Source organism: Girardinichthys multiradiatus, chromosome 19 (genome assembly GCF_021462225.1).
Source record: "Girardinichthys multiradiatus isolate DD_20200921_A chromosome 19, DD_fGirMul_XY1, whole genome shotgun sequence".
In the NCBI taxonomy this organism is placed as follows: domain Eukaryota; kingdom Metazoa; phylum Chordata; class Actinopteri; order Cyprinodontiformes; family Goodeidae; genus Girardinichthys; species Girardinichthys multiradiatus.
The window spans coordinates 1,357,048-1,383,611 of record NC_061811.1 but is presented as its reverse complement, the minus strand read 5'-3'; the positions used below and the strand labels follow the sequence as shown (position 1 = coordinate 1,383,611).

At 40.3% G+C, this 26,564-nt stretch overlaps 1 protein-coding gene across 1 annotated transcript in view; it reads left to right on the top strand.

The window, feature by feature from the left end:
- sntg2 (syntrophin, gamma 2) overlaps positions 1 to 26,564 on the top strand; it is a 100,394-nt gene that overhangs the window by 15,712 nt on the left and 58,118 nt on the right. The window contains exons 7-9 of the mRNA XM_047345535.1: positions 483 to 570; positions 1,789 to 1,871; positions 11,577 to 11,701. Coding sequence (XP_047201491.1) covers positions 483 to 570; positions 1,789 to 1,871; positions 11,577 to 11,701 — 296 coding nt within the window. The remainder of the gene's footprint in view (positions 1 to 482; positions 571 to 1,788; positions 1,872 to 11,576; positions 11,702 to 26,564) is intronic.

Below are 26,564 nucleotides of genomic sequence, written 5' to 3'. Positions count from 1 at the left end.
GCTGCTGATGTTGGAGCTTCTGCATGGACTCCAGCTGTTTTCTTTTATCTGCTCCATTATGCTCGTTCCTTTGTCAACTATCTTTCTCATCATCAGCCATCGGTCCCTCACGCTACCACCCACACTCCTCGTGGAGCCCTGAACAGCTGCTCTCACTACGTTCACCTCCCGAGTGTCAAAACACATAATGAACGTTTCTCTTCAGAACACAATCTAGACATGTTAATGGCAGCCTGTCTCACAGGCAGCTCTGACAGATGCTCAAGCAACAAGAGCACGTGCATGTGCTGTAGTAACATTCACAGCCTGTTTGCTTTTCTCTGTTTAACTGTAGGACAGAGATTTAATGGCAGCCATGAATAAACCTTAAATGGTTTAAGTGAAACTGCTACATGTCACCGTCTGAGGCAGAGTACAGCTGGACATGAATGCTACTCGCTTCATTTATCCCTCACTGTCTCTCTGTGTGTCTCTGCCGTCAGGTTCACCTCCTGCGTACTGCAGGTGATGAGGTCACCATCACCGTCCGTTACCTGCGAGAAGTCCCATCATTCCTAAAACTGCCTCTAGGTGAGCGACCTCGGCCCGTTATGTCGTTCATTCACCCAGCTGAGTGCTTCTTGTGAAACAAAGCCTGTTTAAGGCAGAGCCCTCCTCCTCCTCCTCCTCCTCCTCCTCCTCCTCCTCCTCCTCCTCCTCCTCCTCCTATGTCTTTGAGTTTAGGGGTATAATCTGCCGAAAGCCATAGTTTGAGTTTTATGACATTTGAGTGGAGCAGATGAAATGTGGTAGTTGAGGAAAAGAATCAGCAGTGTGAAGTTTCCTATAATAACTGATCAGAAATTAGATAAAATCTCACCACACTTTGAAAACCATATATTTTTGGGACAAATTGATGAGGGAATTTTATTCTTATGTTTCTTCTGTTGAGCAAAGGCTTTTAATGACTGGTATGGTGATGGTTTTTCTGGATGTACCTCATAAAGGTGGAACTGGGAGAGCCCAACAAGTTCTCATGTAGTAAAAATGTGCATCTCAATAAATCAGAATATCTCTAAAAAGTGAATGATGGAAATAAAAAATACAATTCTACAGATTCCTTCAACACAGTGATGGAGTTGACATCCTAACTTTGTTTCGGTTGATTTATTTAGTGAAAGTTTTTATCCAAAGCGACTTCCAAATGAGGATATAAAAATAAAAAAAGTCAACGATAAGCTACTTTGAAGGCTTCAAGACCATCGAAATCCGAGGTTCTCAGGAAATTACAATCTTACCTCAGACCAATAAAAACGGGCTGGACGGTGACGCAGTTGGTAGCACTGTTGCCTTGCAGCAAGAAGGTCCTGGGTTCAATTCCTAGCCGGTGGTCTTTCTGCATGGAGTTCCCATGTTCTCCCCGTGCATACTGGGTTGTCACATGAACTAGTTTTAGCAGTTTCCTTCTGAGATAAATCGGAGATGCTTCTGATCGCTGCTCAGCGATTAGCTGCAGGTCAGAAGGACAGGTAAACTCGTTGGTGAGTTGGTACTCTGGGTTTCTGTTTGTTGCTTTCTTTATGGGAAAGTGAAGGGCAGAGGTTCAAGAAGTTCTCCTAAAGAGCTTCATCTGAGGAGAACAAGGTCCGATTATCACATGTTCCTTTGTCAGGATAATAAAACTGGTTCTTTCTTTTGTTTCTAAAGGAAGATAAGTGATAAAAATGAGTTAAATTATGATTAAATCTTTATTGTTATGTAAATTATATTACTGTCAAATAATTGCCAGTGTTTTTGTTTTCCCCTCAGGTTCTCCTGGGCTGGACCGTAGTCGGGGATCTTCTCCGCTCTTCGATAGCAGTTTACATTTAAATGGAAACGGAAACAACACAGTAAGAGACATCTAATTGTTGATGCACGTTGCTACTGAAGCAGGACCTTCCAGAGTTTGGGACGGTACCCCACTGTTGGCTTATAAAACAAATGGGCTGTCTTGGCTAAATGATGCAGAACGTTTTGCTCGCTGTTCTTCAGTTTGTCTTGATTTCTGGTTCTCAACCCATGATGTTGAAGAAAGTATCAGAACGTGTTCCTCATTTTTGATAATGATGCTATAATGATGAATATAAAAACATAGACTGTAGACAACAACTAGCAGTGATAAACCCAGTTCTGAGTTAGCCATCCTTTCCTTCAGAACCATCTTTCAAACTTTAAATGGGTCACAGAAAGTTGGACTCTACCTGCCCTAGTTCCTTTTCAAGTTTTTCCAACTATAACACTTTATGTTTGAGGATCTTTTAGATTTCAAATAAAATATTAAAATATCCTAATTCTGAATCTGTAAAATATTCAGACCTTTTGGATTTAATCTGCTTTCAGGGCCACAGCTTCATGTCCACATGTCCAAGTTCTTCATCCAAACGCAGGTGTTTGTCTCCTTCCAGATAGGGTATTTCCCACTGCTGTAGGATGGTTTTCTGTCCAATCAGAGCCCAGAGTGCAAGGAGACACGCCCACACACTTGTTCATTCCCACTAGATTTCACCTCTGAATGGTTCTGTAGAAACCAGACCCGTAGGTTCTGTTTAAGCTATCAGATCTCCTGCAGGAAGTGTAGACACTTGAAAAGGACCATGTTTTGACCCCAGAAGATTCTGACTCATGATTCAAGAATTTTCTGGTATTTCTCATAGTTTTCACAAACAGGGACCATTTGCCTGAGGCCTAAATTCTTGTGATGAAAGAGGGAATCACCATAGCGACCAGTTAGTCTCTGGTTCTTTCATGGCTGCCCCCAGAGTCAGTGGATCATTCTCCCAGTTGTGTTCTCTCGGATCACAGGATGAAGAACTGAGCGCATTTATGCAATCAGCGTTTTCATTCTTATCAGCAGCTGTAAGATGGGCATAACGTCCAAGGTCATGGTCCTCTCACCTGAGTTTTTATCAAGTGAGTAAAAATTCCTCAACTCTGAACTCCGAAATGGTTCATTTTCCTTTTGTCAGTAAATGCACTGGTGTAGTTCACCATCAGCCCTAGTTTCCAATTCATGATCTTCCCAAAGAAAACAAGGACGGCCTTCTTGGGTTTCAGGTGTTGGGTTCAACTTTTATGGCAGTTGGCAGCAATTTGGTGCACTACTGCCACCTTGTGGTTGTGTTTTTAACAGTCATACAACTGCTGTGTTGGAAAGAAATATCCAATTAAATATAAATACTAGTACAACTACTACTACTGCTTCTACTACTACTACTACTTCCTGTACTACTGCTACTACTACTGGATATTAATGAATATATTGGCTAAAAATAATTTGAATTGAACTGTTAGGTATGATGTAATGTATGACACAGCTGGTTGTTGTAATGCAGAGATGCAGATGTTCCTCGCTGGCTCTGCAGAAATGTCATTCAGACAAAATTTAATCACAGCTGCCAGCTGTGATCTCAATGTAAACCAAAATCTTTAATAAAAGGAACTGTTTGCATGTGAAACATAATCAGAATTGTTTAAATAGCTTTATTTCCTGAAACCGGATGATGTTTGCTATTACTTCAGCCCTGGATCAGGTGGCCCTTAGTGTCTTTGCTTCATGTGACCATGAGAATGAAATGTGAACCAGAGGTTTGCAGTGCAGCTCTCTGTGCTTTGCTTTGAAGCTCAGCTGATTGTTCTCCACAGAGAGTGTCTGTATTTAAACCAGCAGCCAGCTCAGCAGCGCTGACCACCAGGCAAGCAAAAGGCAGCGCTATCAGCCACAGCCCCAGGCTCTGCCTCTCTGTGTGGACCCACTCTCGGACAAATCCACTTTGACTTTGACATGTTATTAAATGGAAAGTAATTCATAATGTCCTACATGCATATATGCCAGGAGGGCGTTTAGCCGCCTGGAATGTACCTCCCAACACTGGGGGGAACCAGCTCTGCAGACAGTATCTTGGAAGAGGGAGGAAAATTACAATTCCTGAGCTAAACTGTTTTTTGCAACGTTCACGCCTCCTCCAATAAACTTTAAAACAGTTTTTAGATTTTACTCCATTTTACTCCAGATGGGTTAATATCAGGCATTCAATCTAAGGCGATTTTCATGCAACAAAGAAATGCTGCTGAAGATGAGAGGTTAAAAACACACCAGCAACCTTAACCACTTGATCTCTCTCTCTCACCGTCTGTGATGGGGAAAACTGATTGATTTGTCGTTGCGTTGCTCAAAACTTGCTTCTTAGACATATGGCGTGAGTTTTATAGATTTATGTTTGTGCTGAAGGTTTGAAAGATGCTTCTTCATAAACCGTACAGCGCTTCAGCTGAGAGAGGCAGAAGATAAAATCTTGTTTTGTTCTTTTATTGGCTTCTTTACTTCCCTGATGTTGGAGAGGTGATGGCTGTGATTAGTGTCTGGAGCACAGATGATTGGTGGTTTCACTGTGGAAGCAGATCATTTGACGAGACAATGTTTCTTTTTCCCAGAGCACAGTGGGAGTCCGCCAGCCCCTCAGCTGTAATAACAGCTGCAGCTTATTAAACATTCAGCACAGTTCCTGCACTGCTGCACTTAGCCATGTAGGGGGCGCAGCTACTATGCAGAACAGGTGTGTCCAGCTCCTGATCCCAAGGCCCAGACTGCTGGTTTTATGTGTTCTTTCCAACACAGATGATTCAGATGGCTGAATTACTTTCTTAGCGTGTCACCTAGCTCTGCAGCAGCCTGTAAAAGAACCAATGAATGATTCAAGTCTGTTCAATCAGGGCAACAACAAAAACATCCAGGACACAGGCCTGATTCTGGACACCAGTTATTTAGTAGGTGTTGTTTTGATCAGATGAGACCAGAATTAAATTCGTACCTACATGCAGAGCGTGTATGGAGGTAAACTAAAAGTCCACATCGACAAAAAGACACCCATGCTGAAACATGTTAGGGGCAGTATCATGATATGGGACTGATTTTCTTCAGCAGAGGGAACCTGGTCAGAGTTGATAGGAAGATGGATGGAGTTAAATCCAGGGCAATCCTGAAGGAAAACCTGTTGGAGGCTGCAGAAGACCTGAGACTGGGGTGGAGGTTCACCTTCCAGCAGGACAATCATCCTGAACATACAGCCAGAGATACTGAAAGCTGATTCATGTGTTACAACGGCCTAGTCCAGGGATCAGCAACCTTTACAATCCAAAGAGCTATTTTTGCACTTGATCATATTAAATAATTAATACATTAAATATGTATTTTTCAAGGAAAGATAGCAGATGACCACTTCCAGCTCTCACTGCTGAGCCACATTTAAAGTGTTTCCATTTATACACCGGGCCCATAGAACATCCCTCATGCTCTGAAGTTCTGTGTTCCCAGTTTGTTCATTATGTCTCTGAGGTGCAGATAGATAGAAAACTTCAGCCGACTCAGACTGTTCTTAGCTTTTAAATATAATTTATTTCTTTAAAAAAACAGGCATCTGAACAGTTTCTCAAATGAGATTTTTCTCATCTCACTAAGAAGCGGTGTTATATTAGACAGTTCCTTTTGTTCTTGGCCTAACAGCTTGTTTGCTTTTATTTTGAGGGAAGTATTAGATGCAAGTCTTTTAATGGTCTGAGTTTATTTCTAGGAAGCCTTGAGACGGAGGGTTGAAGGCCAGTAATGCGAGACCAGTTTATCCCACAAGGAAGGAAAAAGACGAGATGTGAAATTCTCGTGAGAATGTTCATAAAACTGGATGTTAGTCAGTGGTTGGCATGGTAACTAATTGATTAGGACTGTGTTTACATATGTATGTGATTAAAATAGGAATACCGGAAACTGATAAACAAAAGATGAACAATTGTGAGTCAGTAGAGAAATAAACCCAGAGACAATGATCATCAGACCTTGTAGGGTGGGTCAGAATGTCTCCACCTATCTGATGGGCTGGTTTACACCCACTGTTCCCATTAGCAGTGGGTTGAACTGCAGCAGAACCTGTTCACTTCTGTTAGCAGGCAGCAGAACTCAGAAGGCCCGTTAACATAAATTTCTAATCAGCTAATCACATGGCTCAATGCATTTAGGCATGTAGACGTGGTCAAGACGATCTGCTGACGTTCAAACCGAGCATCAGAATGAGGAAGAAAGGTGATTTAAATGACTTTGAGGTCAGAGGATAATGTCCAGACTGGTTCCAGCTGATAGAAAGGCAACAGTAACTCAAATAACCTCTCGTTACAACCAAGGCATGCAGAAGAGCATCTCTGAACACACAACACGTCGAACCTTGAGGCAGATGGGCTACAGCAGCAGAAGACCACACCTGGTGCCACTCCTGTCAGCTAAGAACAGGAAACTGAGGCTACAATTCACACAGACTCGCCAAAATTGGACAATAGAAGATTGGAAAAATGTTGCCTGGTCTGATGAGTCTCGATTTCTGCTGCGACATTCGGATGTTAGGGTCAGAATTTGGCGTCAACATCATGAAAGCATGGACCTCCACAGCCACCAGATCTCAATCCAATAGATCACCTTTAGGATGTGGTGGAACAGGAGATTCTCATCATGGATGCAGCTGACAAATCTGCAGCATCTGTGTGATGCTATCATGTCAATATGGACCAAAATCTCTGAGGAATGTTTCCAGAACCTTGTTGAATCTATGCCACCAAGGATTAAGGCAGTTCTGAAGGCAAAAGGGGATCCAACCCGGTACTAGCAAGGTGTACCTAATAAAGTGGCTGGTGAGTGTATACTGTCATGATATTCATACAAATATTTGAACTAATTCATGACAGAATTAATTACTTGGCATTAGTGACATTCTACAGTTTTCTGTTATATTCCACTAACAAACACACACTGAGCCTGGTTCTGGTTCTGCTGGAGGTTTCTTCCTGTTAAAAGGGAGTTTTTCCTCTCCACTGTCGCTACATGCATGCTCAGTATGAGGGATTGCTGCAAAGTCAACACCAGCGACTGTCCACTGTCTCTACATGCTCATCCAGGAGGAGTGAATGCTGCAAGTCACTGACTGGATGCAATCTGCTGGGTTTCCTTAGATAGAAAAACTTTTTATCCAATTTGAATAAATAACTAAATCTGATTGTTTGAAAGTTAGGATTAATTGGAATGTATGAACCTTGAAATCTGTATGATTGGATGGATTTCCACTGCAGTTTTTTTTAAGTCAGTCCAATTAAAAATAGAGGTCATCACTGGCAGCATTGTTAGATGTTTGTTAACCTGCATGTGGTTTAACGAAAGAAGTGATGGTACATGCAGAGACCTGAATTAGAACTCCAATAAAACTCAAGTTCTGCTGTCTAATCTGTATCTGCTGACCTTCACTCGCTGTTTCACTGTTGGGTGCTCTGGTAACTGTTGACAACACTAATTATGTCCTACAGTGCTGGTTCTGGATGTTTCAACTTCTTGGAAATTAGATCATTTCCATCTCATCATTGGTCTACAAACGTTCCACATTAGGTTTGAATTAAACCATTTCTCCTGGGTGGGTTTGATATTTATTTTTTTTGTCAGTGATTGCATGGATGCATTTCCAAAAAATGATGTCCTCATCAAAAAGTTAAACTCATCATAATTAGACTCATAGTGTTCAATTTTAGAAAAGCTCCAGTGTAGAGTGTTTCAAACATCGGATGTCTGTGTTTCATTCCTGGAGCTGGTATCTTCAGGACCTGATCTTGGATAAATAGACAATGATGGATAAATGGAAAGAAGCCAGTAAAAATCGAGAATTTGCAGAAAACACGACTTTTACTCTGTAAAAGATGAAATGATCAAAACCCTGTTTGGGTCATTCAGTCTTAGTTCTTGGATCAGTCCCTGAAACATTGTTCAAACCCAAATGCTTCAAACTAAACTTGTTTACTTTGTGGTAAACTCAGAACAGGCGTTCTGCTCAGGTGGATTTCAGTACCAGGATTGGTGCAGACCTCACTATGAAAGCCTCCTCCTGGGCAGAGAATTAGCATTCACAGAGCTCTGTCTTTCGTCGTCTTTCAGATAATTATTCTCGGTTCACATCACCACTGAAGCAGCAGCATCCAGCATGTCAAGAGCAGCGCTGTGGCTTAAGTTTGTGTTTTGCAGCTCCACAGAGGCAGGTGCTCTGTCATTGAAATCCACTTTGACAACCTGATAGCGTTCCATTTCCTGCTACACCTACCACTTTCTGAAGGCCTCCACTTGAGTTAACTCAAACATTTTGTTCTCGCTTGACATAATTAGGGCAAAAGATGATAATTTCTTCAGAAATGCAGCTTTGTGGAGCTGACATGGTTCTGGCATACAGGAGTAGAGATGTTGGATTCACTTTGCAGAGGTATGCAGTTTCCCTCCCCTCTTTACACCCAGCAACAGTCCAGCCAGAAGACAGTTTACTGCTCCAGTGAGACGTTCAGCCGCTCTGAGTTCAGCAGCTTTTGTTTTTCAGTTATGAATACATATATCTCTACCTGTAGTGTGCCTGTAATGATAGTAAGACAACAGCAGATAATTTAGAGCGGTTTGGGGATTTATGCTGAAAGATTATCTTTTTCTCAAGGAGTGATTTGATGTTTGATGTTCACTCATTTGATCCGTAACTCGTTAGATAATGTGTAACACATCTGTTCTTCATTAGGAGAGAGGTGTGATTTGCATTTGGATTTGGGGAAATCTCCAGTTAGCAGAACCTTTGTCAGCGTCTTGTGCCTCCGGACCTTTGGATAGTTGTTTTAATGCACTGCACCAATCTTGCATGAGGTGTTATCAAGCCCTAAATTTGAATTTAATCAGGATATGAAATGTTTTACAGTCTGAATACTAACTTTTGGACCAACTGTGGTAAATAAGCAGTACTTTCTGCCTTCTCGGAGACTTGTATTGTTTTGTCAGTGCTGTAAATATATATATTGTAGAAAGTATTTTTGCCTGCAGTTTCTGGCCATGTGAAATATTAGTCACAAAGATGTTTCAACACCATTCCTCTTTTCTGCTACACTTAGTCTTGTCTTTAAGGGACACCACGTCAATCTTCTGTTTATCTTTGCAATCAGACTGATTATATCTCACCTTTGTGTCCAGACTCCTAGACCATGAACCTTGTAACGTTCCCCTTGATGAGTTTCGATCCCGACTCCAGATCAGATTCTCTCCATGGATTCTTCTATCAGCTGCAGGGTGGATTATGTTAGCAACTTCCAATAAGGCAGCAGCAGCTGTTGTAAAGTGCTTTGTTGTGGTTGTTTATCATATGCAGTGAGCTGTATTTTTACAGAAACTGGTTTGAAGTTTAGCAAAACGTTCTTTTTCTGTGTTTGATTGTCACACTCTTGTGGAGATGTTCAAGCTTCGCAGGAACATCTCCAAACCACTGCTGGCTACTCCCCAGGAAGGACAGTAGCTATTGGCTGTCCTGGAAATCACTGGAAGTTGCTATATGACTAAATGATACATCTAAATTGTCAAAAACAGGCCTGTTATAAGGCGGGTTCTGTCATAAACTATCTATATGTTTGCCGGGGTGCACTTTACCCTACCCTGATTAGTGTTGTTCATGCTTTTAAATTCAATTTTGAAGTTTGGCTAAACATTAACAGAGTTTCAGAAACAATTTAGCAAAATTGTACAAAGTGAATCATTTCAGTTTATAAATTGTCTTTTATTTCAAAGCCTGGTTAAAAATAATAATAAAAAAAACCCCTCCTGCAACATGGATTCCGTTTTCAAATGTTCAGATATTACGCTTGTATGAAAGGTTCATTTCAAGCCAAACAAATTGTAGCTTTTCATGGGCTTCTAAGATTTGCTTGAAGCCTTTAAACCTGCGTCTTCTAACAGTGGTTCCAACTACTTACCGGCACCCGAAGTCCAGTTTAATACGACCTTGGTTATAAGATGCGGCAGTGAAAGGTTGCTGAATGCTCGAAGGATTGCCTCAAATCACCTGGATTAATCGTGACACACAAATAATGAAGGTATAAACCTGAACAAAAGAAATTTATGGAAACATTTTCATCATTGTCTTTTAAATTTTTGCTTTAAACCTGGTCACTGATACAGTGAATGAACCATAAATAATACAAAGAAAGAAATAAAATGGTGATAATAAACTGTTCTGAAACCAGATTCAGGTGTGATTTTTCTGCTGCCACCATCAGCATGAATTCATAACGTCGGGTTCTTAGTTGCTTAGAGAAGCTCTGGAGATCCTTTGCTGCCCACTTTTATGATTTTAGTGTCAAAATAAGGCTTTTTTACCAATTCAATGTGTTTTTGTGGCTTTCTAGGCTTATCAATATAGCTTAGAAGTTATCATAATGTTCTTCACTGAATGATGATTATCTGTACATCCTGATAGGGAAAGGTCATTTTCATCCTCTAGGAAGGTTTTATGTTTAAAACAGTGAATGTATAGAACAGAAACCAGCAGTTTGTTTTAGTTGGGATGAAAAATTATGGATAAAAACACATCTGTGAAACAGACATGAAGAACTTCAGACTCTCTGTATAATATGACACAGCTACTTGTTTTAGATTATTGTACTAGACTTTATATTCTATCTGAGGTTGTTTTCAAATGAAATAAGGCAACAGTTCCCGCATGGTCCAAAAGTCTGCTTCTGATTGGCTAAGGCAAATGAATTGGTGCTGGTTAGTTTTCTGTAATGCTGCATTCCCCAGAACATCTCTTTAAGGACCTCTTTTAGGATCCTCTGCTTATCACACTAACCGGAGCTCAGGGTTTTCAGCTGTCCAACACTACTGAGGAATCCAATTTCTACTATCTACAGAAGCAGAAAAGCAGCAAGCCCTCAGACCTCAAGGTGTCTTTCCTGCCTGGCGTGTTTGGTTCAGCCCAGTCTGACGGCTTCCATGAAACAAAGCTAAATCCTACCACTGAGCCTTTTAGGTCAGTTAGGGTCACAGTTCCAGTCTTAGTCCTTTTACAGAAATCCCCAAAACATAACCTGAATGTCTTTATCCTGCAGCAGATTCAAACCTGGGATTTAGAGATTTCAGCTCATTTTCTAGCATGAAACTACATTAACTACAACTTTAGCCTGATAATCACTTTAACAATCATGAAATGTTTGGAACCATGTTTCAGACAAACATTAGCAGTAAATCAGTGAGGAGCTGATGAACGAGCTTTTCCATGTTGGTTTGCTGGAGAGGACTATGTCGGGATTTGAACATTCATCCTGCAAGGCTGCAGTGCTGGACTTGTATGACTGACAGACTGTGCATTGGGCTCAGGTTTTATTGTAATATGTGAAATCATTTCTGTCTGAGCCTTTATGTGAATTTATATCTTTTCTGTTTCTCTATCTTATTTATCATAAATAAATTGAACCAACTTTAGGCCTTTTGCAAATCAAATCATTTACATCTCAATCACTGTTCTGCACATGGACCAAATTGTATTGGTCCATGTTCTGGGTACTGAACTAGTTAAATAAGGCTTCTGATTCATACTACACATGTTAACTCTAATAATTATGAAGACAAATAGTGATTGTGTTGTACTGTACAGTATGTGCCATATGGTTCCAGCAGACCAGGGATCAGATGGACTGGCTGGGAGCTGGAGCTCATTGCATTGTTTCTGTTTTCCACACAGGCTGCATCGCCCCCCTCGCCCTCTGCTAATGAACCAAAGTATGAGAAGCGCTGGCTGGATGCTGTCTGCATGCCCTTGTTGATGGCCAGAGTCTCCAGATACAAAGCTGGCACCGATAAATTAAGGTGAGGCTAATCCAGCATGATATGATTCACCTCTAAGGTGCACAGTTCGGCGAGCGCAGCTGTTGGCTTACCAAGCACTTTTCATTCAGGCGTAAGGGTGTTAATGCCAATATCTATGCAGAGACATAAACGGCTTAAAAGGTCACAGAAGCTGCCAGGCTGCGGCTTGCAAGGTGAGAGCGTTGGTCCAAGTTGCAAAATCTTTTTGATTATGATGCCTGTCCTTTCTTATTGATTTTCCTGTGTGTAGTAATTACACAGAAGCTTTTCAATCTGTTTTCCATCATGTCCAATCTGTGGAACAAAAGAACCCTTAGAGCTGTTTTGTTTGACATTGTTTAACATTTTTGTCAGGACTCCCAGTTTCCAAGTAGCATGCTAAAAATAAGCCAAATCAAATTCACTTTGCCCCAAAGTGTCCCGACCTTTCTGCATGATTTATTTTAGGATTTCTGCTTTTTTATTTAGCACTTCAAAAACCAGACACTCTATGCTCCACTAGAAGGTGGAAATATATTAGGTGGGGTACACCAGTCCATCACAGACAACTACCAGCATTATTGGTTAAATGAAAACAAGAACTGTTTTCGAAAATCTGAACAAATCACACAAAACATAACAGTTTCCATAAAGAAACGATCTACAGTTACCGTATAGAGTTAATGATTTGTTCTTTTCTGCACACTTAATTAATGCATGAAACATGTTAGTGTTATCCAGTGATAAGAAATGGGCCCATAAACATCGTGTTATATATGTGGTAATGTAAGTCCTCAGAAATGTGGGAGCAATGATTTTCAGACGCAGAGCTTTCCTGCATTACAATGATGAAGATGTTTCCTTTTGTGCTCAGTAGATAAACTGAGCTTTGTTGTGACTTTGTGAAATGCTCCCCTGCTAATAATATAAAATTGGCACTAATTAATAGTTTGGGACATTATCTATCCATCTATCTAGGCTCCAATAGATCGATCGTCCTTTTGCACATTTTTTACATTTTTCAGATATTTCTTGACCGCTATGCAGACGATAGTCGCTTTTACTTCTGTTCTTGACGTTTCTGAGTTGCATGTCAGCCATTAGCGCACAGCTTATGTAAAAACGTTCTTCACCTCCTAATAAAAATGCCATCTGTTTTTGCTCCAGAAAAGGTTATACAAGAGGATATGGAACTTCTGTTCCTCCAGCCTCTGATGGTACATCTTGGGTTATTTCATGATTTATGAAATTTGATTTGGGGGGTAAGCTCTCTGCCTAGTTATTTATTTATTGAATTATTTATTATTATTTTATTATTAATTATATATTATTATTTTGTAAAAGGAGTCAGGCTAATTTGGCGTTCCTGTTTCAGACATTCAATCAACTGCTTTTACTGTGATTTACTTAACTTTCCTGTTTTCTTTGTATTTACTCTGCAGTTTTTCTGTTCCACATCAGTTCAGCATTTAATAAAAGGCTTACTTTTGCTAAAAACATTTCTGACACAGAACCAAATATTTAACATTTTTAGAGCACCTTCATATTCATGAATGCTGCCTCGTGGTGCTTTGGGGGTCTGGAATGGATTAATTGTGATTTAATTTATTTCAATGATTCCAGTTAAGAGCTCCATCATGGAACAAAATCACTTATAAAGCAGAGGCACCACCAGGGGCGTTTTTAAGGTCTGAACCATTGGGGTCTTTAGCTCAGGCACTAAATAGTTTACTTTTCATCAGACGGCGACCCAGTTTATTTAGACTGGCAAGTTATTGTGAATCAAACAAAAAAGCTTCACAATAATTTGGCTTGGTTTTAATTTTTTGTTAGTAGTTGAAGTGAAGGATAAAGAGAAACAGTTTACAACTGATACAAAAAAAAACATTTGGCTTGACTAAAATTGTTCTTCAACTCGGAGAAAATGTGTTTACTGTGGCTCAAATAAATGTGCTTCTCTTCTCATTTATGTAAATGACTTTTTTTAAATTTTACTCTCTCAATCTCTCTCCCTCCCCTGAGGCTCCATTGTTACAATTTCTTACATTTCTAAAAAGAAAACTGGTATAAAATGGATTTTCTTACATTTTAGTTGGATGGTAAGATCCTAAAACCACATTTATTTATTTTAATTATGCTGTAGACTTTCCAAATAATTTCATTAAAATATGTTCCTTCTTCCATGAACCTGTTGATTTACTGCCATCTTTCCAGCCATTCATTCCACTTAGTCTGTTGTTCTCTTCTGACCAGGTGAGCCATTAGTTCAGCCTTTACCATTAAACACTTTCTGTAGAGAAAAAGGTGTTTAAAATAGAATATGGATCCTCATCCTGGACCTTTCTTGGACTCTCACCTTTTGTCCTGTTATCAGTACTAATATTAGTTATTAATCAATGTATACAAGTGGTATGTATGTATTACCTTGAGTAAAACTGGATCCTTGTTTAATTTAATTTTATATACAGGTCCTTCTCAAAATATTAGCATATTGTGATAAAGTTCATTATTTTCCATAATGTCATGATGAAAATTTAACATTCATATATTTTAGATTCATTGCACACTAACTGAAATATTTCAGGTCTTTTATTGTCTTAATACGGATGATTTTGGCATACAGGTCATGAAAACCCAAAATTCCTATCTCACAAAATTAGCATATCATTAAAAGGGTCTCTAAACGAGCTATGAACCTAATCATCTGAATCAACGAGTTAACTCTAAACACCTGCAAAAGATTCCTGGGGCCTTTAAAACTCCCAGCCTGGTTCATCACTCAAAACCCCAATCATGGGTAAGACTGCCGACCTGACTGCTGTCCAGAAGGCCACTATTGACACCCTCAAGCAAGAGGGTAAGACACAGAAAGACATTTCTGAACGAATAGGCTGTTCCCAGAGTGCTGTATCAAGGCACCTCAGTGGGAAGTCTGTGGGAAGGAAAAAGTGTGGCAGAAAACGCTGCACAACGAGAAGAGGTGACCGGACCCTGAGGAAGATTGTGGAGAAGGGCCGATTCCAGACCTTGGGGGACCTGCGGAAGCAGTGGACTGAGTCTGGAGTAGAAACATCCAGAACCACCGTGCACAGGCGTGTGCAGGAAATGGGCTACAGGTGCCACATTCCCCAGGTCAAGCCACTTTTGAACCAGAAACAGCAGCAGAAGCGCCTGACCTGGGCTACAGAGAAGCAGCACTGGACTGTTGCTCAGTGGTCCAAAGTACTTTTTTCAGATGAAAGCAAATTCTGCATGTCATTCAGAAATCAAGGTGCCAGAGTCTGGAGGAAGACTGGGGAGAAGGAAATGCCAAAATGCCAGAAGTCCAGTGTCAAGTACCCACAGTCAGTGATGGTCTGGGGTGCCGTGTCAGCTGCTGGTGTTGGTCCACTGTGTTTTATCAAGGGCAGGGTCAATGCAGCTAGCTATCAGGAGATTTTGGAGCACTTCATGCTTCCATCTGCTGAAAAGCTTTATGGAGATGAAGATTTCATTTTTCAGCACGACCTGGCACCTGCTCACAGTGCCAAAACCACTGGTAAATGGTTTACTGACCATGGTATCACTGTGCTCAATTGGCCTGCCAACTCTCCTGACCTGAACCCCATAGAGAATCTGTGGGATATTGTGAAGAGAACGTTGAAAGACTCAAGACCCAACACTCTGGATGAGCTAAAGGCCGCTATCGAAGCATCCTGGGCCTCCATAAGACCTCAGCAGTGCCACAGGCTGATTGCCTCCATGCCACGCCGCATTGAAGCAGTCATTTCTGCAAAAGGATTCCCGACCAAGTATTGAGTGCATAACTGTACATGATTATTTGAAGGTTGACGTTTTTTGTATTAAAAACACTTTTCTTTTATTGGTCAGATGAAATATGCTAATTTTGTGAGATATGAATTTTGGGTTTTCATGAGCTGTATGCCAAAATCATCCGTATTAAGACAATAAAAGACCTGAAATATTTCAGTTAGTGTGCAATGAATCTAAAATATATGAATGTTAAATTTTCATCATGACATTATGGAAAATAATGAACTTTATCACAATATGCTAATATTTTGAGAAGGACCTGTATATAACATATTGCATGTAATATTCAGAACAAAAAAAACTGTGAACTAATTAATGGTCCACCTGTGATTAATGCTTTGATTTATTTCTCATTAATTCTGTACCTTTAAACAACCCAGAGCTGTATGTTTATGATCAGAAGATATGAAAGAGAAGATGGAGGATTACTCTAGCTCTTTCTACTGTGTCTTTCTGGCACCAGGAGATATTTTCCTGGTTTATTGAGCAACAACTGTTTCTGCCTACATGTAGAACTGGACTAAAGGACCGGCTGCAGCCATTAGATGCAATGTGGCGATCTGAAGGACCTTTCAATGTGTTTAGTAACTTTAGGACTGAATGCTTTGATTGTGATTGAACTAAAGGATCAGACATTTTTCTCATCATGATGCAGATCCAGCTAAATGCTCACAGAGAAGTTTTCCTACTGTTTTCTGTCACGGCCAGGTCTTTTAACTTTACCTGTAGGTCAGGTGAAAGTCCCTCATCATGACCGTGATGATTCAGTCATGAGGTGGAGGTTCACCTCCACCTCATGACTGAATCAGTGATTAGCACTAGCTTACAATTAGCCCATTCTGAGCCAGCATTACCACTAACTTCAGTCTGGGTTAAGCCGCTCTGCTTCCGCCTGAACCTGTGCATGTAGTTGCGCAGTCGCCGTGCAGCGTGTGCACAAATAACCACTTCTTGCCTTCTTTCCCTGTAGACTCATTGTCAGGTTAGGTGGAGCGGGCAGCGATTATATGGAACACAACAGAAACTAATCTGATTGTTTTTAAATAAATATGTGAAGTCCGTCAGTTTGGGGCTTAATGCATCTTTTGAACAGACATGAACTCCTAAATGCCTTTCATGAAATTCGGGGCTGTTCTGAAAACATCTTGAGCTTCAGCTGATGTTCAGATTTCTGACCCTGAAGTGGCTCTGAAGCATATCCTGGACTGATGGTGGGGATAAGCATTGACTTTCTCTGCTGCCCTCACTATGGTCAGCAGGACCCTCTTTTCGGCTGTGTTGCAGTTGCAGTAACACTCTGGGAAGTACCGTTTACCACATTTTCAACCACTGCCAAATGTTATAAAAACTGCTGAAAAACCTTGTAATCTGTAAATATATGGAATTATAAATGAACAGTATGTTTGAACCCCGTGACTCTGACCCAAAACCAGAACACTGGACAGAACTGGTTGAGGTAGAAGAGGCAGAAGACAGTCCCCTCTGGTGTCAACCACCTCCAGGTGTTCAGCAGGTCATTTCAGAGATTTAAACATCCAGTAACCAACAGATCATCTCTGACTGTGTACATCCATTTTGTAAAGTTTCTCTGTGCAACCCAAGAATCACTCATTCAGCAATAATACTTCTCACAAATGTTTTGTCCAATCAAATGTTTAAAGGTGCTCTGCAGCTGCAAAGGATTGAACAAAGGTTACAGAGGAGCTTTGGAACTCAGTCTCAGTAAAACCTGAACAACTCTGCACTGAATCAGACAAAGCAGAGTTCAGTCAATAAAGGGCCCCAGATGCAGAGAGCACGTCAATATATGATTTTACTCTACAAAACACAGTTCATTAGGATGCACAAACACAGATCATATCTATCTGTCAGCAGAGTTTGGTGCTGCTTGGTTAGACAGTTTATTAGAATCTGATGTATATTTTAGACTTTACCTGATGTGAACTGAGAATGTTGCTGCCCATGGTTTGGTAAAAAGCTTCAAGTTATTTATTTGTTACACAACAAAGAGAAGTGAAGCTCATAACTGATTCAGTAAATATTGGATTGTAGTTTAAATCATTTAACATTTAGCATCGTGGTTCTGATAGTTATAAAGGAGTAAAATATTATTTAAACAAACCAGAAAAACAGGCAACCAGGGGTGGATTTGCTTATCAAAAATCAACATTCAGGCCTGGAATTATTTTTAGTTTTATTTGCATAAAAAGTATCAGGAAGTTCTGTGCTCCAGTTCCTGGTTCTGATTTATTTGACCTGAACCCACAGTTGGAGCTGTCCAAGCTTCACTGTGAAGAAGGGATGAACAGAAGGTCCGAAGCTGATTAGGAAACATTTTACACCTACCTTCAAACAACATCTCACAGCAGGATATCTCATTCATGTCATTTTTGCTGTCAGATGTTCCAAATAATAAATTTCCTCTTTTTGCTCAATACAACATTTTAGCGTCTTTGTATTTTGGAGCCTCAGTTCTTCTAGTTTTGGTTTCATTCCTTTCAAAATATTCTTTGGTTTGCTGATTTTTAGTCTACAGTCAGGCCAGCTTAGCACCTAATCTGTAGATTCATATTTTATGGTAATATTTACAGATTGTATCATGCTAGCCATCATGGAGCTAAACCCAGACTTATCATCTTACTCAGACCCCTGGAATCGGTCTTATGGAAAGAGAAACACAAATATTTGCTCTCAAGATGTGGAAGCAAATCCAGAAAGTGTTCTTTCGGCACTCTCCAGTTCCTCCTGGGGATTTCTTTCAATTCAGTTTATTTATATAGCACCAATTCACAACACGTCTCTTTACAAAGTCAATTGAATCGAATCATAAAGATTTTAAGTCAGGTTCATACGTTCAAATTAATCCTAATCATTGAACAGTTCAGTCAGATTCAGTTATTTCTTCAAATTGTATAAAAAGTTTTTCTATCTAAGGAAACCCAGCAGATTGCATCCAGTCAGTGACTTGCAGCATTCACTCCTCCTGGATGAGCATGTAGAGACAGTGGACAGTCACTGGTGTTGACTTTGCAGCAATCCCTCATACTGAGCATGCATGTAGCGACAGTGGAGAGGAAAAACTCCCTTTTAACAGGAAGAAACCTCCAGCAGAACCAGAACCAGGCTCAGTGTGAGCGGCCATCTGCCACGACCGACTGAAGGTTTGAGAGAACAGAGCAGAGACACAAAGAGAACAAAGAAGCACTGATCCAGGAGTACTTTCTATGGGAAGGAAAAGTAAATGTTAATGGATGTAGCTCCTTTAGTCGTTTCATCTAGAAAGAAAGAACAGATAAACTCTGAGCCAGTTTTCAAGGTTAGAGTCTGAAAGAGAGAACATAGAGTTAGTTACAGTAGAAGCTCAGTCAGTAGCCATGTCTAGGAGAGAGAAAGGGTTAAACACTAAAAGACAGGGCCATGTGGATCATCACAGCAGCAGCAGCTCAGCTGATACCCCCCTCCAGGAAGGTGCTACAGCTAAAGACAGAGCCAGGCCAGGTGTAGCTTCTAGGAAGAGAAAAAATTGAGAGAAAACATAAAGTTAGAAGCTGAAATAACAGCAAATAACACAAAATTGGAGAGTAGTATGAGAATTTACCAGAGAGAGTGAAAGTGGTCATTATGTCCTCCAGCAGCCTAAGCCTATAGCAGCATAACAGAGATAACTCAGGATAACCTAAGCCACTCTAACTATGAGCTTTATAAAAAGGATAATATTAAGCCTAAAGTACTGAACCTTGTGGTACTCCACAATTAACCCTGGAGTTTAAAGATGATTTATCATTTACATGAACAAACTGGAATCTGTCAGACAGATAAGATTTAAACCAGCCTAGCGCTGTTCCCCTGATCCCTACAGCATATTCCAGCCTTTCTAAGAGAATATTATGATCGACTGGATCAAACGCAGCAGGAACGAGGAAGTAACACTATGAACAAGAGAATCAATTTGTGAAGGGGAAGAAACAAAATTACTGCCTTCATCTGTGTTTTTCTGTGATAATGAATTTAAAAATGGAACAGATTTTCAAACGTTGGTACAGCATTATCTGATAATGATCTACTATAATGACATTTTATTTCAGGTGTCGAGTACTTTGCTAAATTAAACTCAAATGTTATTAAAAAATGGTCAGACAGGACAGGGTTATGAGGAAATATTATTTCTTCACACTCAATGCCATATGTCAGCACAAGGTTGAGAGAAAGAAGACAAAGTTTGGTAGGTTTGTGGATGTTTGGAGCAAAGTCAATTCAATCTAAGATATATCACGATATATAGATATATAATAGATATATGAGATATTTAATATTTGATTTTAACCATGGGCGAGACACAGTCTCAGTGGGGTAATGGGAAGGTAACAACAGAAGCTGCAGAGAGGAGTGTTAAACTACGACCCTGCTTCCTGGTCTGAACCCTGGGTTGTCAGAGATTTGGAGAACTAATACATTTGATCAGATTCCTATAAATAAGAGCAAACTGGGATGGATGCTGTCTATCCTGATCAGTCCTGGTTTCATTGGTATTTCCAGGCCTAGAAAGATATATAGTTCTACTGTAGCCTCCTGCCAGTGGGACGTGCCCAGAAATCTCCAAATGCATTCTGATTAGATGTCTAAATCCCCTCAACTGGCATCTTTTGATGCAGAGCAAGCTTTCCCTGGGGGACTGAGCTTCTTACCTGATCTCCAAAGCAGAGATTTTTCTTCTTTCAGTTATGATCCATATTACCTGACAATTATTAAGCCTTTGAAATATATGGAGTTTGAGAGCTTCCCTATTCAGCTCAGTTTCTTCTTCACCACTGTAGACTGGAGAAACTCCCTCTTTACAGCAGATAAATCCCTCATTCTGTCTGTCTCCTGCTTCATCTTGCCATCTCTTTGAAACAAGATATTCAGATTCACGCTAAATCCAAAGGGAGCATTCAACGTTTTCCACCCTGCTGCACACCGCTCCAGTGCACACTGACCGTCATGGCTCAAAGGCAGCAGCAGAACCTGAAGGTCCAGTAGAGCAAAGAGTGAAAATAAAATAGTTTTTTTCAACATATTTATTTTCAATATTAGACTGTCTTGCAAGGTGGTGTTTCATGTTTTAATTGGTGGATGTTAATTTGGGACTCCAAAAGCTTCCTGAAGGAATCCTCAAACAGAAGACAGCCAGGTTACATTGATACCTGTCTGCAAAAAAGCAGACAACATGCTTTGTTACATTCCTGAACCTTTTTTTCCAGTGAGACTGAAGTGACAGAGCTGTTCTGCAGTCTGACAGGAAGCTATTCTCTGCCTTTTATTTCAGCTGTCAAGGTGGATATATGTGAAGGAGGGAGAAATATGGCAATTTTACAGGGTTTTGTCTGCAACAGGGTGTACAGCTGGCTGCTTCTAATCTTTAGCCACCAACATTTTACTGTTTCTGGTTGATTGGATACAAGAAAATAAAATATGCACTAAAAGATGACAGCGTTCATGCATAAATAATATTTCAGCACCTTTCAAAGTGTTGTTTTGCAAAAAAGCAGCAGTTTGTTGAAAGTGATTTCAGAATTTTCTTTAAAAACATGCTAATATAATCTAACTAATGCTTCACCCTAATATCAGATCTGATCTGCTAAAAGACAAATCTTTCAAGAATGTGCTTCTTCAGGCCACAACAACCCAGACTGGTGTTGCATTTACCACACATGTAGTAAACATGTTTGGAACAGTTCGGTCACTTGGTCATTTAATCAGCGGAAACCTGTTAATAGTGGATGAAACGGGTTTGTTTTATTCTGTTTACCAACATTTTACACTCTTACTGTGTTCTCAAAGCGATTCCAGTTCTGGGAGCAACCTTTTTGTCCCAACCAATGATCCCACCCAGCACCAGAACTCCTGATCGAAACTAAGCTGAGGGTTTCTCAGCTCATGAACCACTCAAATACAAATCCAGACTTTAGATCTTCACATATCAGGCGAACTGTTTTTACAGCATCGATCTTTTTATGGTAGGGTCGCCTTTAAATAGACATGGATGCTACTTCACAACCATCTCACATGCTGCTATTTTACAATCAGTCATTATGACACATGAAGTGAATAACACTGGTTGTATTTTCATCTGGTTTATCTTTTTGTGCCACAAAGCAAAAGCGGTTCAGGAATTTTTAAGAACCATCCTGAGATGTTGACTTGGCCTCCAAAATTACCCTTGATCTTGAGCCAGACAAGCATCTGTGGGATGTGCTGGACAAATAAATTGATCCATAGCATGGAAGAGTTCATAACATTCGCTATAAACGAACTAATGATAATTGCGCTCCAAATAATTCTTTGAGATAATAATATTGCTCACACTGAAACTGGGCGTATATTGTGCAGCCTCAGGCTCTTTTGGCAGCAAAATATGGACCATGGCATTAGTCTGGTGGTCGTAATGTTGTGCATGGTTGATGTTCAGCTCCTGCTAGAATCAATGAGGCTACCTAGTGAATGAAACACACACTGGGTGCAAATTGTCCAGCCATCATTTAGTTAAATTCAGCTGGAGCAGAAGGTGAAGCCACAGTTTGAGAAGTTAGGATTCATGCTTCTCCTCCAGGAATGAAAAAAGAAAACAAGCTAATGTAATTATTAAGCATCAACAGATCAAAAAACAGATTTTTATTTGATGTGAATGTCAAAATCTTGGTATTTGTTTTTATGTGTTGATGAATCAAAGTTAAATTTACTGGTAAGAGATGGAGACGTTTCTGTCATTCATTATGTAGCTCATATCTTCCCTGATCAGCAGCTGTGTCACACTCATCGCATTAAGGTGGAACTAACAGTTAGATTCCTTCCATAAATCCTTATTTCAGCCTCCATGTTGACTGGATGATTCATCCCTTCTCTGTCTCTCTGGACTTGTTCCTGACTAGTCAGCAGACAAGGCACCATTAATTTGTGCCGTCGGGACTGGCGCCGTTGTGTGAAAGACTGTCCCTTTCCACCGTTCCCATCTCTCAGCGAGGACTTCTCTGCTGCTCATTGAAGGTTGGGAAGGCTTCAGCAGTTTGTCCTGTCAGTGTTGTGCTCTGACGTAGATCTGCTGGCTGTCTGATTAACCTCAGTGTTCAGAGCTCTTCATTCTTTGCACTTTCATGCTTTTTCTTCCCTGCTTCATCACTGCACAGCATCAGAGGTTTTTAATTAGGAGAAACAAATTCTGTTTGTGATCAGTTATCTCTTGAACACAATGTACATTTCCTTCAGGCTTTCTGACTCTTTGAGTAATGTTGCTCTCTAGTTACATCCAAAATCAGGACCTTCAAGTTCAGTGCAAATCAGCCCCTGAGAGTCACTGGGTCAGTACACAGGCGGTGGAACATGAGATTTTAACAAGCTGACTGTAGATGCAATGTGGAAGTCATGCCCACCAGAGGATTTGTTAAAAATGCTGAGTTTTTACCATGAAACTTCAAGTAGCTGCTGTGTCTGTCAGGATGAACTATTTACCTCCTCAACCTGAGCATGTCAGTGTTTCTGTTGATAAGCCTTCTCCACACGTATTGCATCCTTCAGATTATTCCTCTGCAGGGCCACAAACCGCCTAACCGTCACTTAAAACTGCTTCTGCATTAGTAAAATTTTCCTTGGACATCTTCTGAGAGGCCAAAAATGTCAGCAGCGTGCAAAAGCACCAAAATTAAATGTCACAAAGTTTCACATTCTGCAAATGAGTGTGATCCTCCTCAGATGACCTCATCAACACCCCATCAACAGAGAAATGTAATTGTGAAAGTAAATCTGTGTTCCTAACCTCATGGTGCTGAGAGAGACATTTTAGGAAATATTTAAATGACTAAATAAAGCCTGATGTGCCACAGCTAAATGATAGCAACAGTCTAATTTCTCCTTATCCCTTATTTCATTTTCATGGCAAGCCTTGTCAACTTCAGCTGGGAGATGTTTGTATTGATGTTGATTAGATATGAGCATTCAGGGCTTCCTCTTTGCTTCACTTTGCTCTCTTTAAATACTAAGAACTGGAACGTGAAGGTTTAATTTCTCTATTTCCTCCACTCTTACACCCATCCTTTCCTCCATCTATCACTGCTAATGGAACCTTCATAGAAAGTCCTTTGAGAAGCCGGTGCATCATCTTTTATCACCTGGTCCTGTTTTTTAAAACAGTAAAAACTTGTAACGATTATGATTATTGATTAATAAATATTTATCAAAAATTATAATTAAAAATAATAATTTGGGAAAATAGTTTTCTTAACAAAAAATCATTACTTACGAAAAGAGATCAGAGATGTCCTCTGGTGTTGTGATTATGGGCTCAAACCACGTAATAATTGCAATTAGTTAATTATCATTAATAATTGATAACTATTAAACAAAACCATGCTAAATGTCAGCTGCTTCATCGATCGGTGGGGGAACTTTGACCTTATTTTGAAAGATAAATCACTCTTGTACAAAATAAACACAAATTCTTCTCTTTATATTCGTGAACATTTATTGACCATTTAGTCCTGATATAATTACCGTTTTGGTCCAAAAATCTTCACCTAACAAACAAACACTATTCTACAGAAGGGAGTAAAATGACTATCTAAAAATAATAAAGGAAATATATGTGCATTGAGTGTCTGTGAAGATCAAACCAGCAATTTAATGGACAAAATGTGGAATTTGCGTTAACTTGGAAAGTGGAGCAGAAGCACTTTACAGGGCCGCCTTCTTGGTGAGGCGATCAGCTGGTAGAATGGGTGGGGCCGCGCCCTTAGCCACTAGCAGCTGATTGCCCCTAATCTCGATCAAAGTGTCATTAAACTCTGAGGCGGGAACTCGGTGGAAAAACTCCAATAATAAAACCGGGACAAGGAGTGGTCAGGCCACGAGGCCCAGACCGCATCTGCTTTAAACGGAAAACTTTTAAAAGTCCAGCTTCTAACTCCTGGCTGATTTGGGATCAGCCGGACAAAAACACATGCACCTCGCTGATCGCATCCCGCTGCGCGACTCAGCAACACAGAAAATCAAAATGGCTCAGCATAAAACAATCAGTAAACAATCACTTCAATCAGTATTGCATGCAACAAGTTGATACTGTGGATTAACTACTGGTGATTCTAAATCATCTTAACTATGCCTCATCCTGCCCACACCTCTAAATGCACCTATCTAATTTAATATAAAAAAAAAAGAACGAAATTACTTTGACCTCAATTTCTTCTCTTCACCAGTTTGAGGATGGGTCCGGTCTGAAGAAACAGGACGGGACCACAGTATCACGCATCCGTGATCAACTCAAAAACGGGAAACTTCTCATCCGTCCAAAACGGGGAAAATATGAAGAACTGTTGCAGTCGACTTAATCAACAAGGGGTCTCCATGAAAATAAAACCTCTGTGGGTTTTTCATGCGGGGTCTGCGATCGTTATGAATCTTTTGACCCTCTTGTATCAGACAGATTTCCAGCTTTCAAGCTCTTCTGGGAATGGCCGTGTAGAGGAAAAGTTCGCCTGCGAGCTATTGTCTCTCCAGATATCTGCCTCCGATGCGTTGTCCCATGGGACACATAGGAAATGGCAACAAAAGTTTGGTTTCTGCGGGTTTTATAGTCTTGGGTGACGTCAGAGCTGCGACGCCTGTTGACATGTGCATGTCGGTCTGCCCAACCAAAATGGATGACCCCAACATACGAAGTGTTTTACTTCAGAAATATGTTTTCTGGGCTTGATGAGAATAATTGACAGGGATGAGAAAATATGAAGGAACCCAATGAGAAGGTCTGGAAATATGAGTAGGACAGATTCCTCTCCACATTAAAGTTAAGACTTTTACAGCAAGCTGTTCAGAAAGGGAGAGCCATCAGAACATTATCCCAGGAAATACAGAGAATTTGTCACATGGTGCTTTTAAAACCAACTGGTTCCAGCAAGAAAAAAAAGGTACAAAACCATGTTGGAGAGCTTTTGATATGCAAACATACATCATCTTCAGAGCATGTGCAGGCAGAGTGATGGGATGGTCATGCATGGCTTCAAATGGCACCAAGTTACTCGTGTTTATTGATGGGAGAATGAAGAAAGAAGCTTGTATTTGATTTCAGAAATAGGTGGGTTTTATCATTTCTGCTCATGTTCTGCAAAATACAGCAAAGTCTGCAGAGACAGTGAAGCATACCATGCTCCAGTAGCAACAAAACTGGAACGGATCTTTAAGGACGGTGCTGCTGAAACCCTTAACCAGATTTACTCTTCTACCTCCACTTTGCCCTATAACACTGTAGATGAGCTGGTAGATAACTTTCATTCTAAAATCTCGGACATCATTGATTCAATTGCTCCAATTAAAGTGAAAGTCGTTTCTGGAAAGAAAATGTCTCCATGGAGAAGTGCTCCACCAGTCAGAAGTGAAAAAAAAGAGTGTCGAAAAGCTGAACGCAGGTGGAGAAAGACTGGACTCCAGGTTCACTATATTATGGTCATCTTCTCCACTGCCATCATTCAGTCTGTCCTGTCTTCATCCATCTCAGTGTGGTTTGGATCATCCACAAAACAGGACAGGTCCAGACTGCAACGAATAATCAGGAATGCAGAGAGAATAATCAGGGCTGACCTTCCCTCCATCCAGGACTTATACAGGTCTAGGGTCAAGAAAAGAGCTGCTAAAATCTCTGCAGACCCCACACACCCTGCACATAAACTGTTTAGAGTTTTACCTTCAGGTGGCGCTACAGAGCACTGTTTACTAAAACCAGTCGCCACAGAGACAGTTTCTTCCCCCAGGCTGTTTCTCTGATGAATATTTAATAGAGTACAAAACAACAGCATACAGATGTTGCAAATGCACCTTTTTGTTATATATGTGTATATATTTGTATATTGTAAATATGTATATTCTGTAATACAAAAACAAAACCAAAGAGCAAAGTGTACCGGAGTCAAATTCCTTGTTTGTATGTATGAACCTGGCAATAAAGCTGATTCTGATTCTGATATTATCTATAAAGAGAGACTATACAGATATAACCTACAACTGAAAAATGCAAGGGAATCTTTCTTTTCTGAAATCATCAGTAAAAACA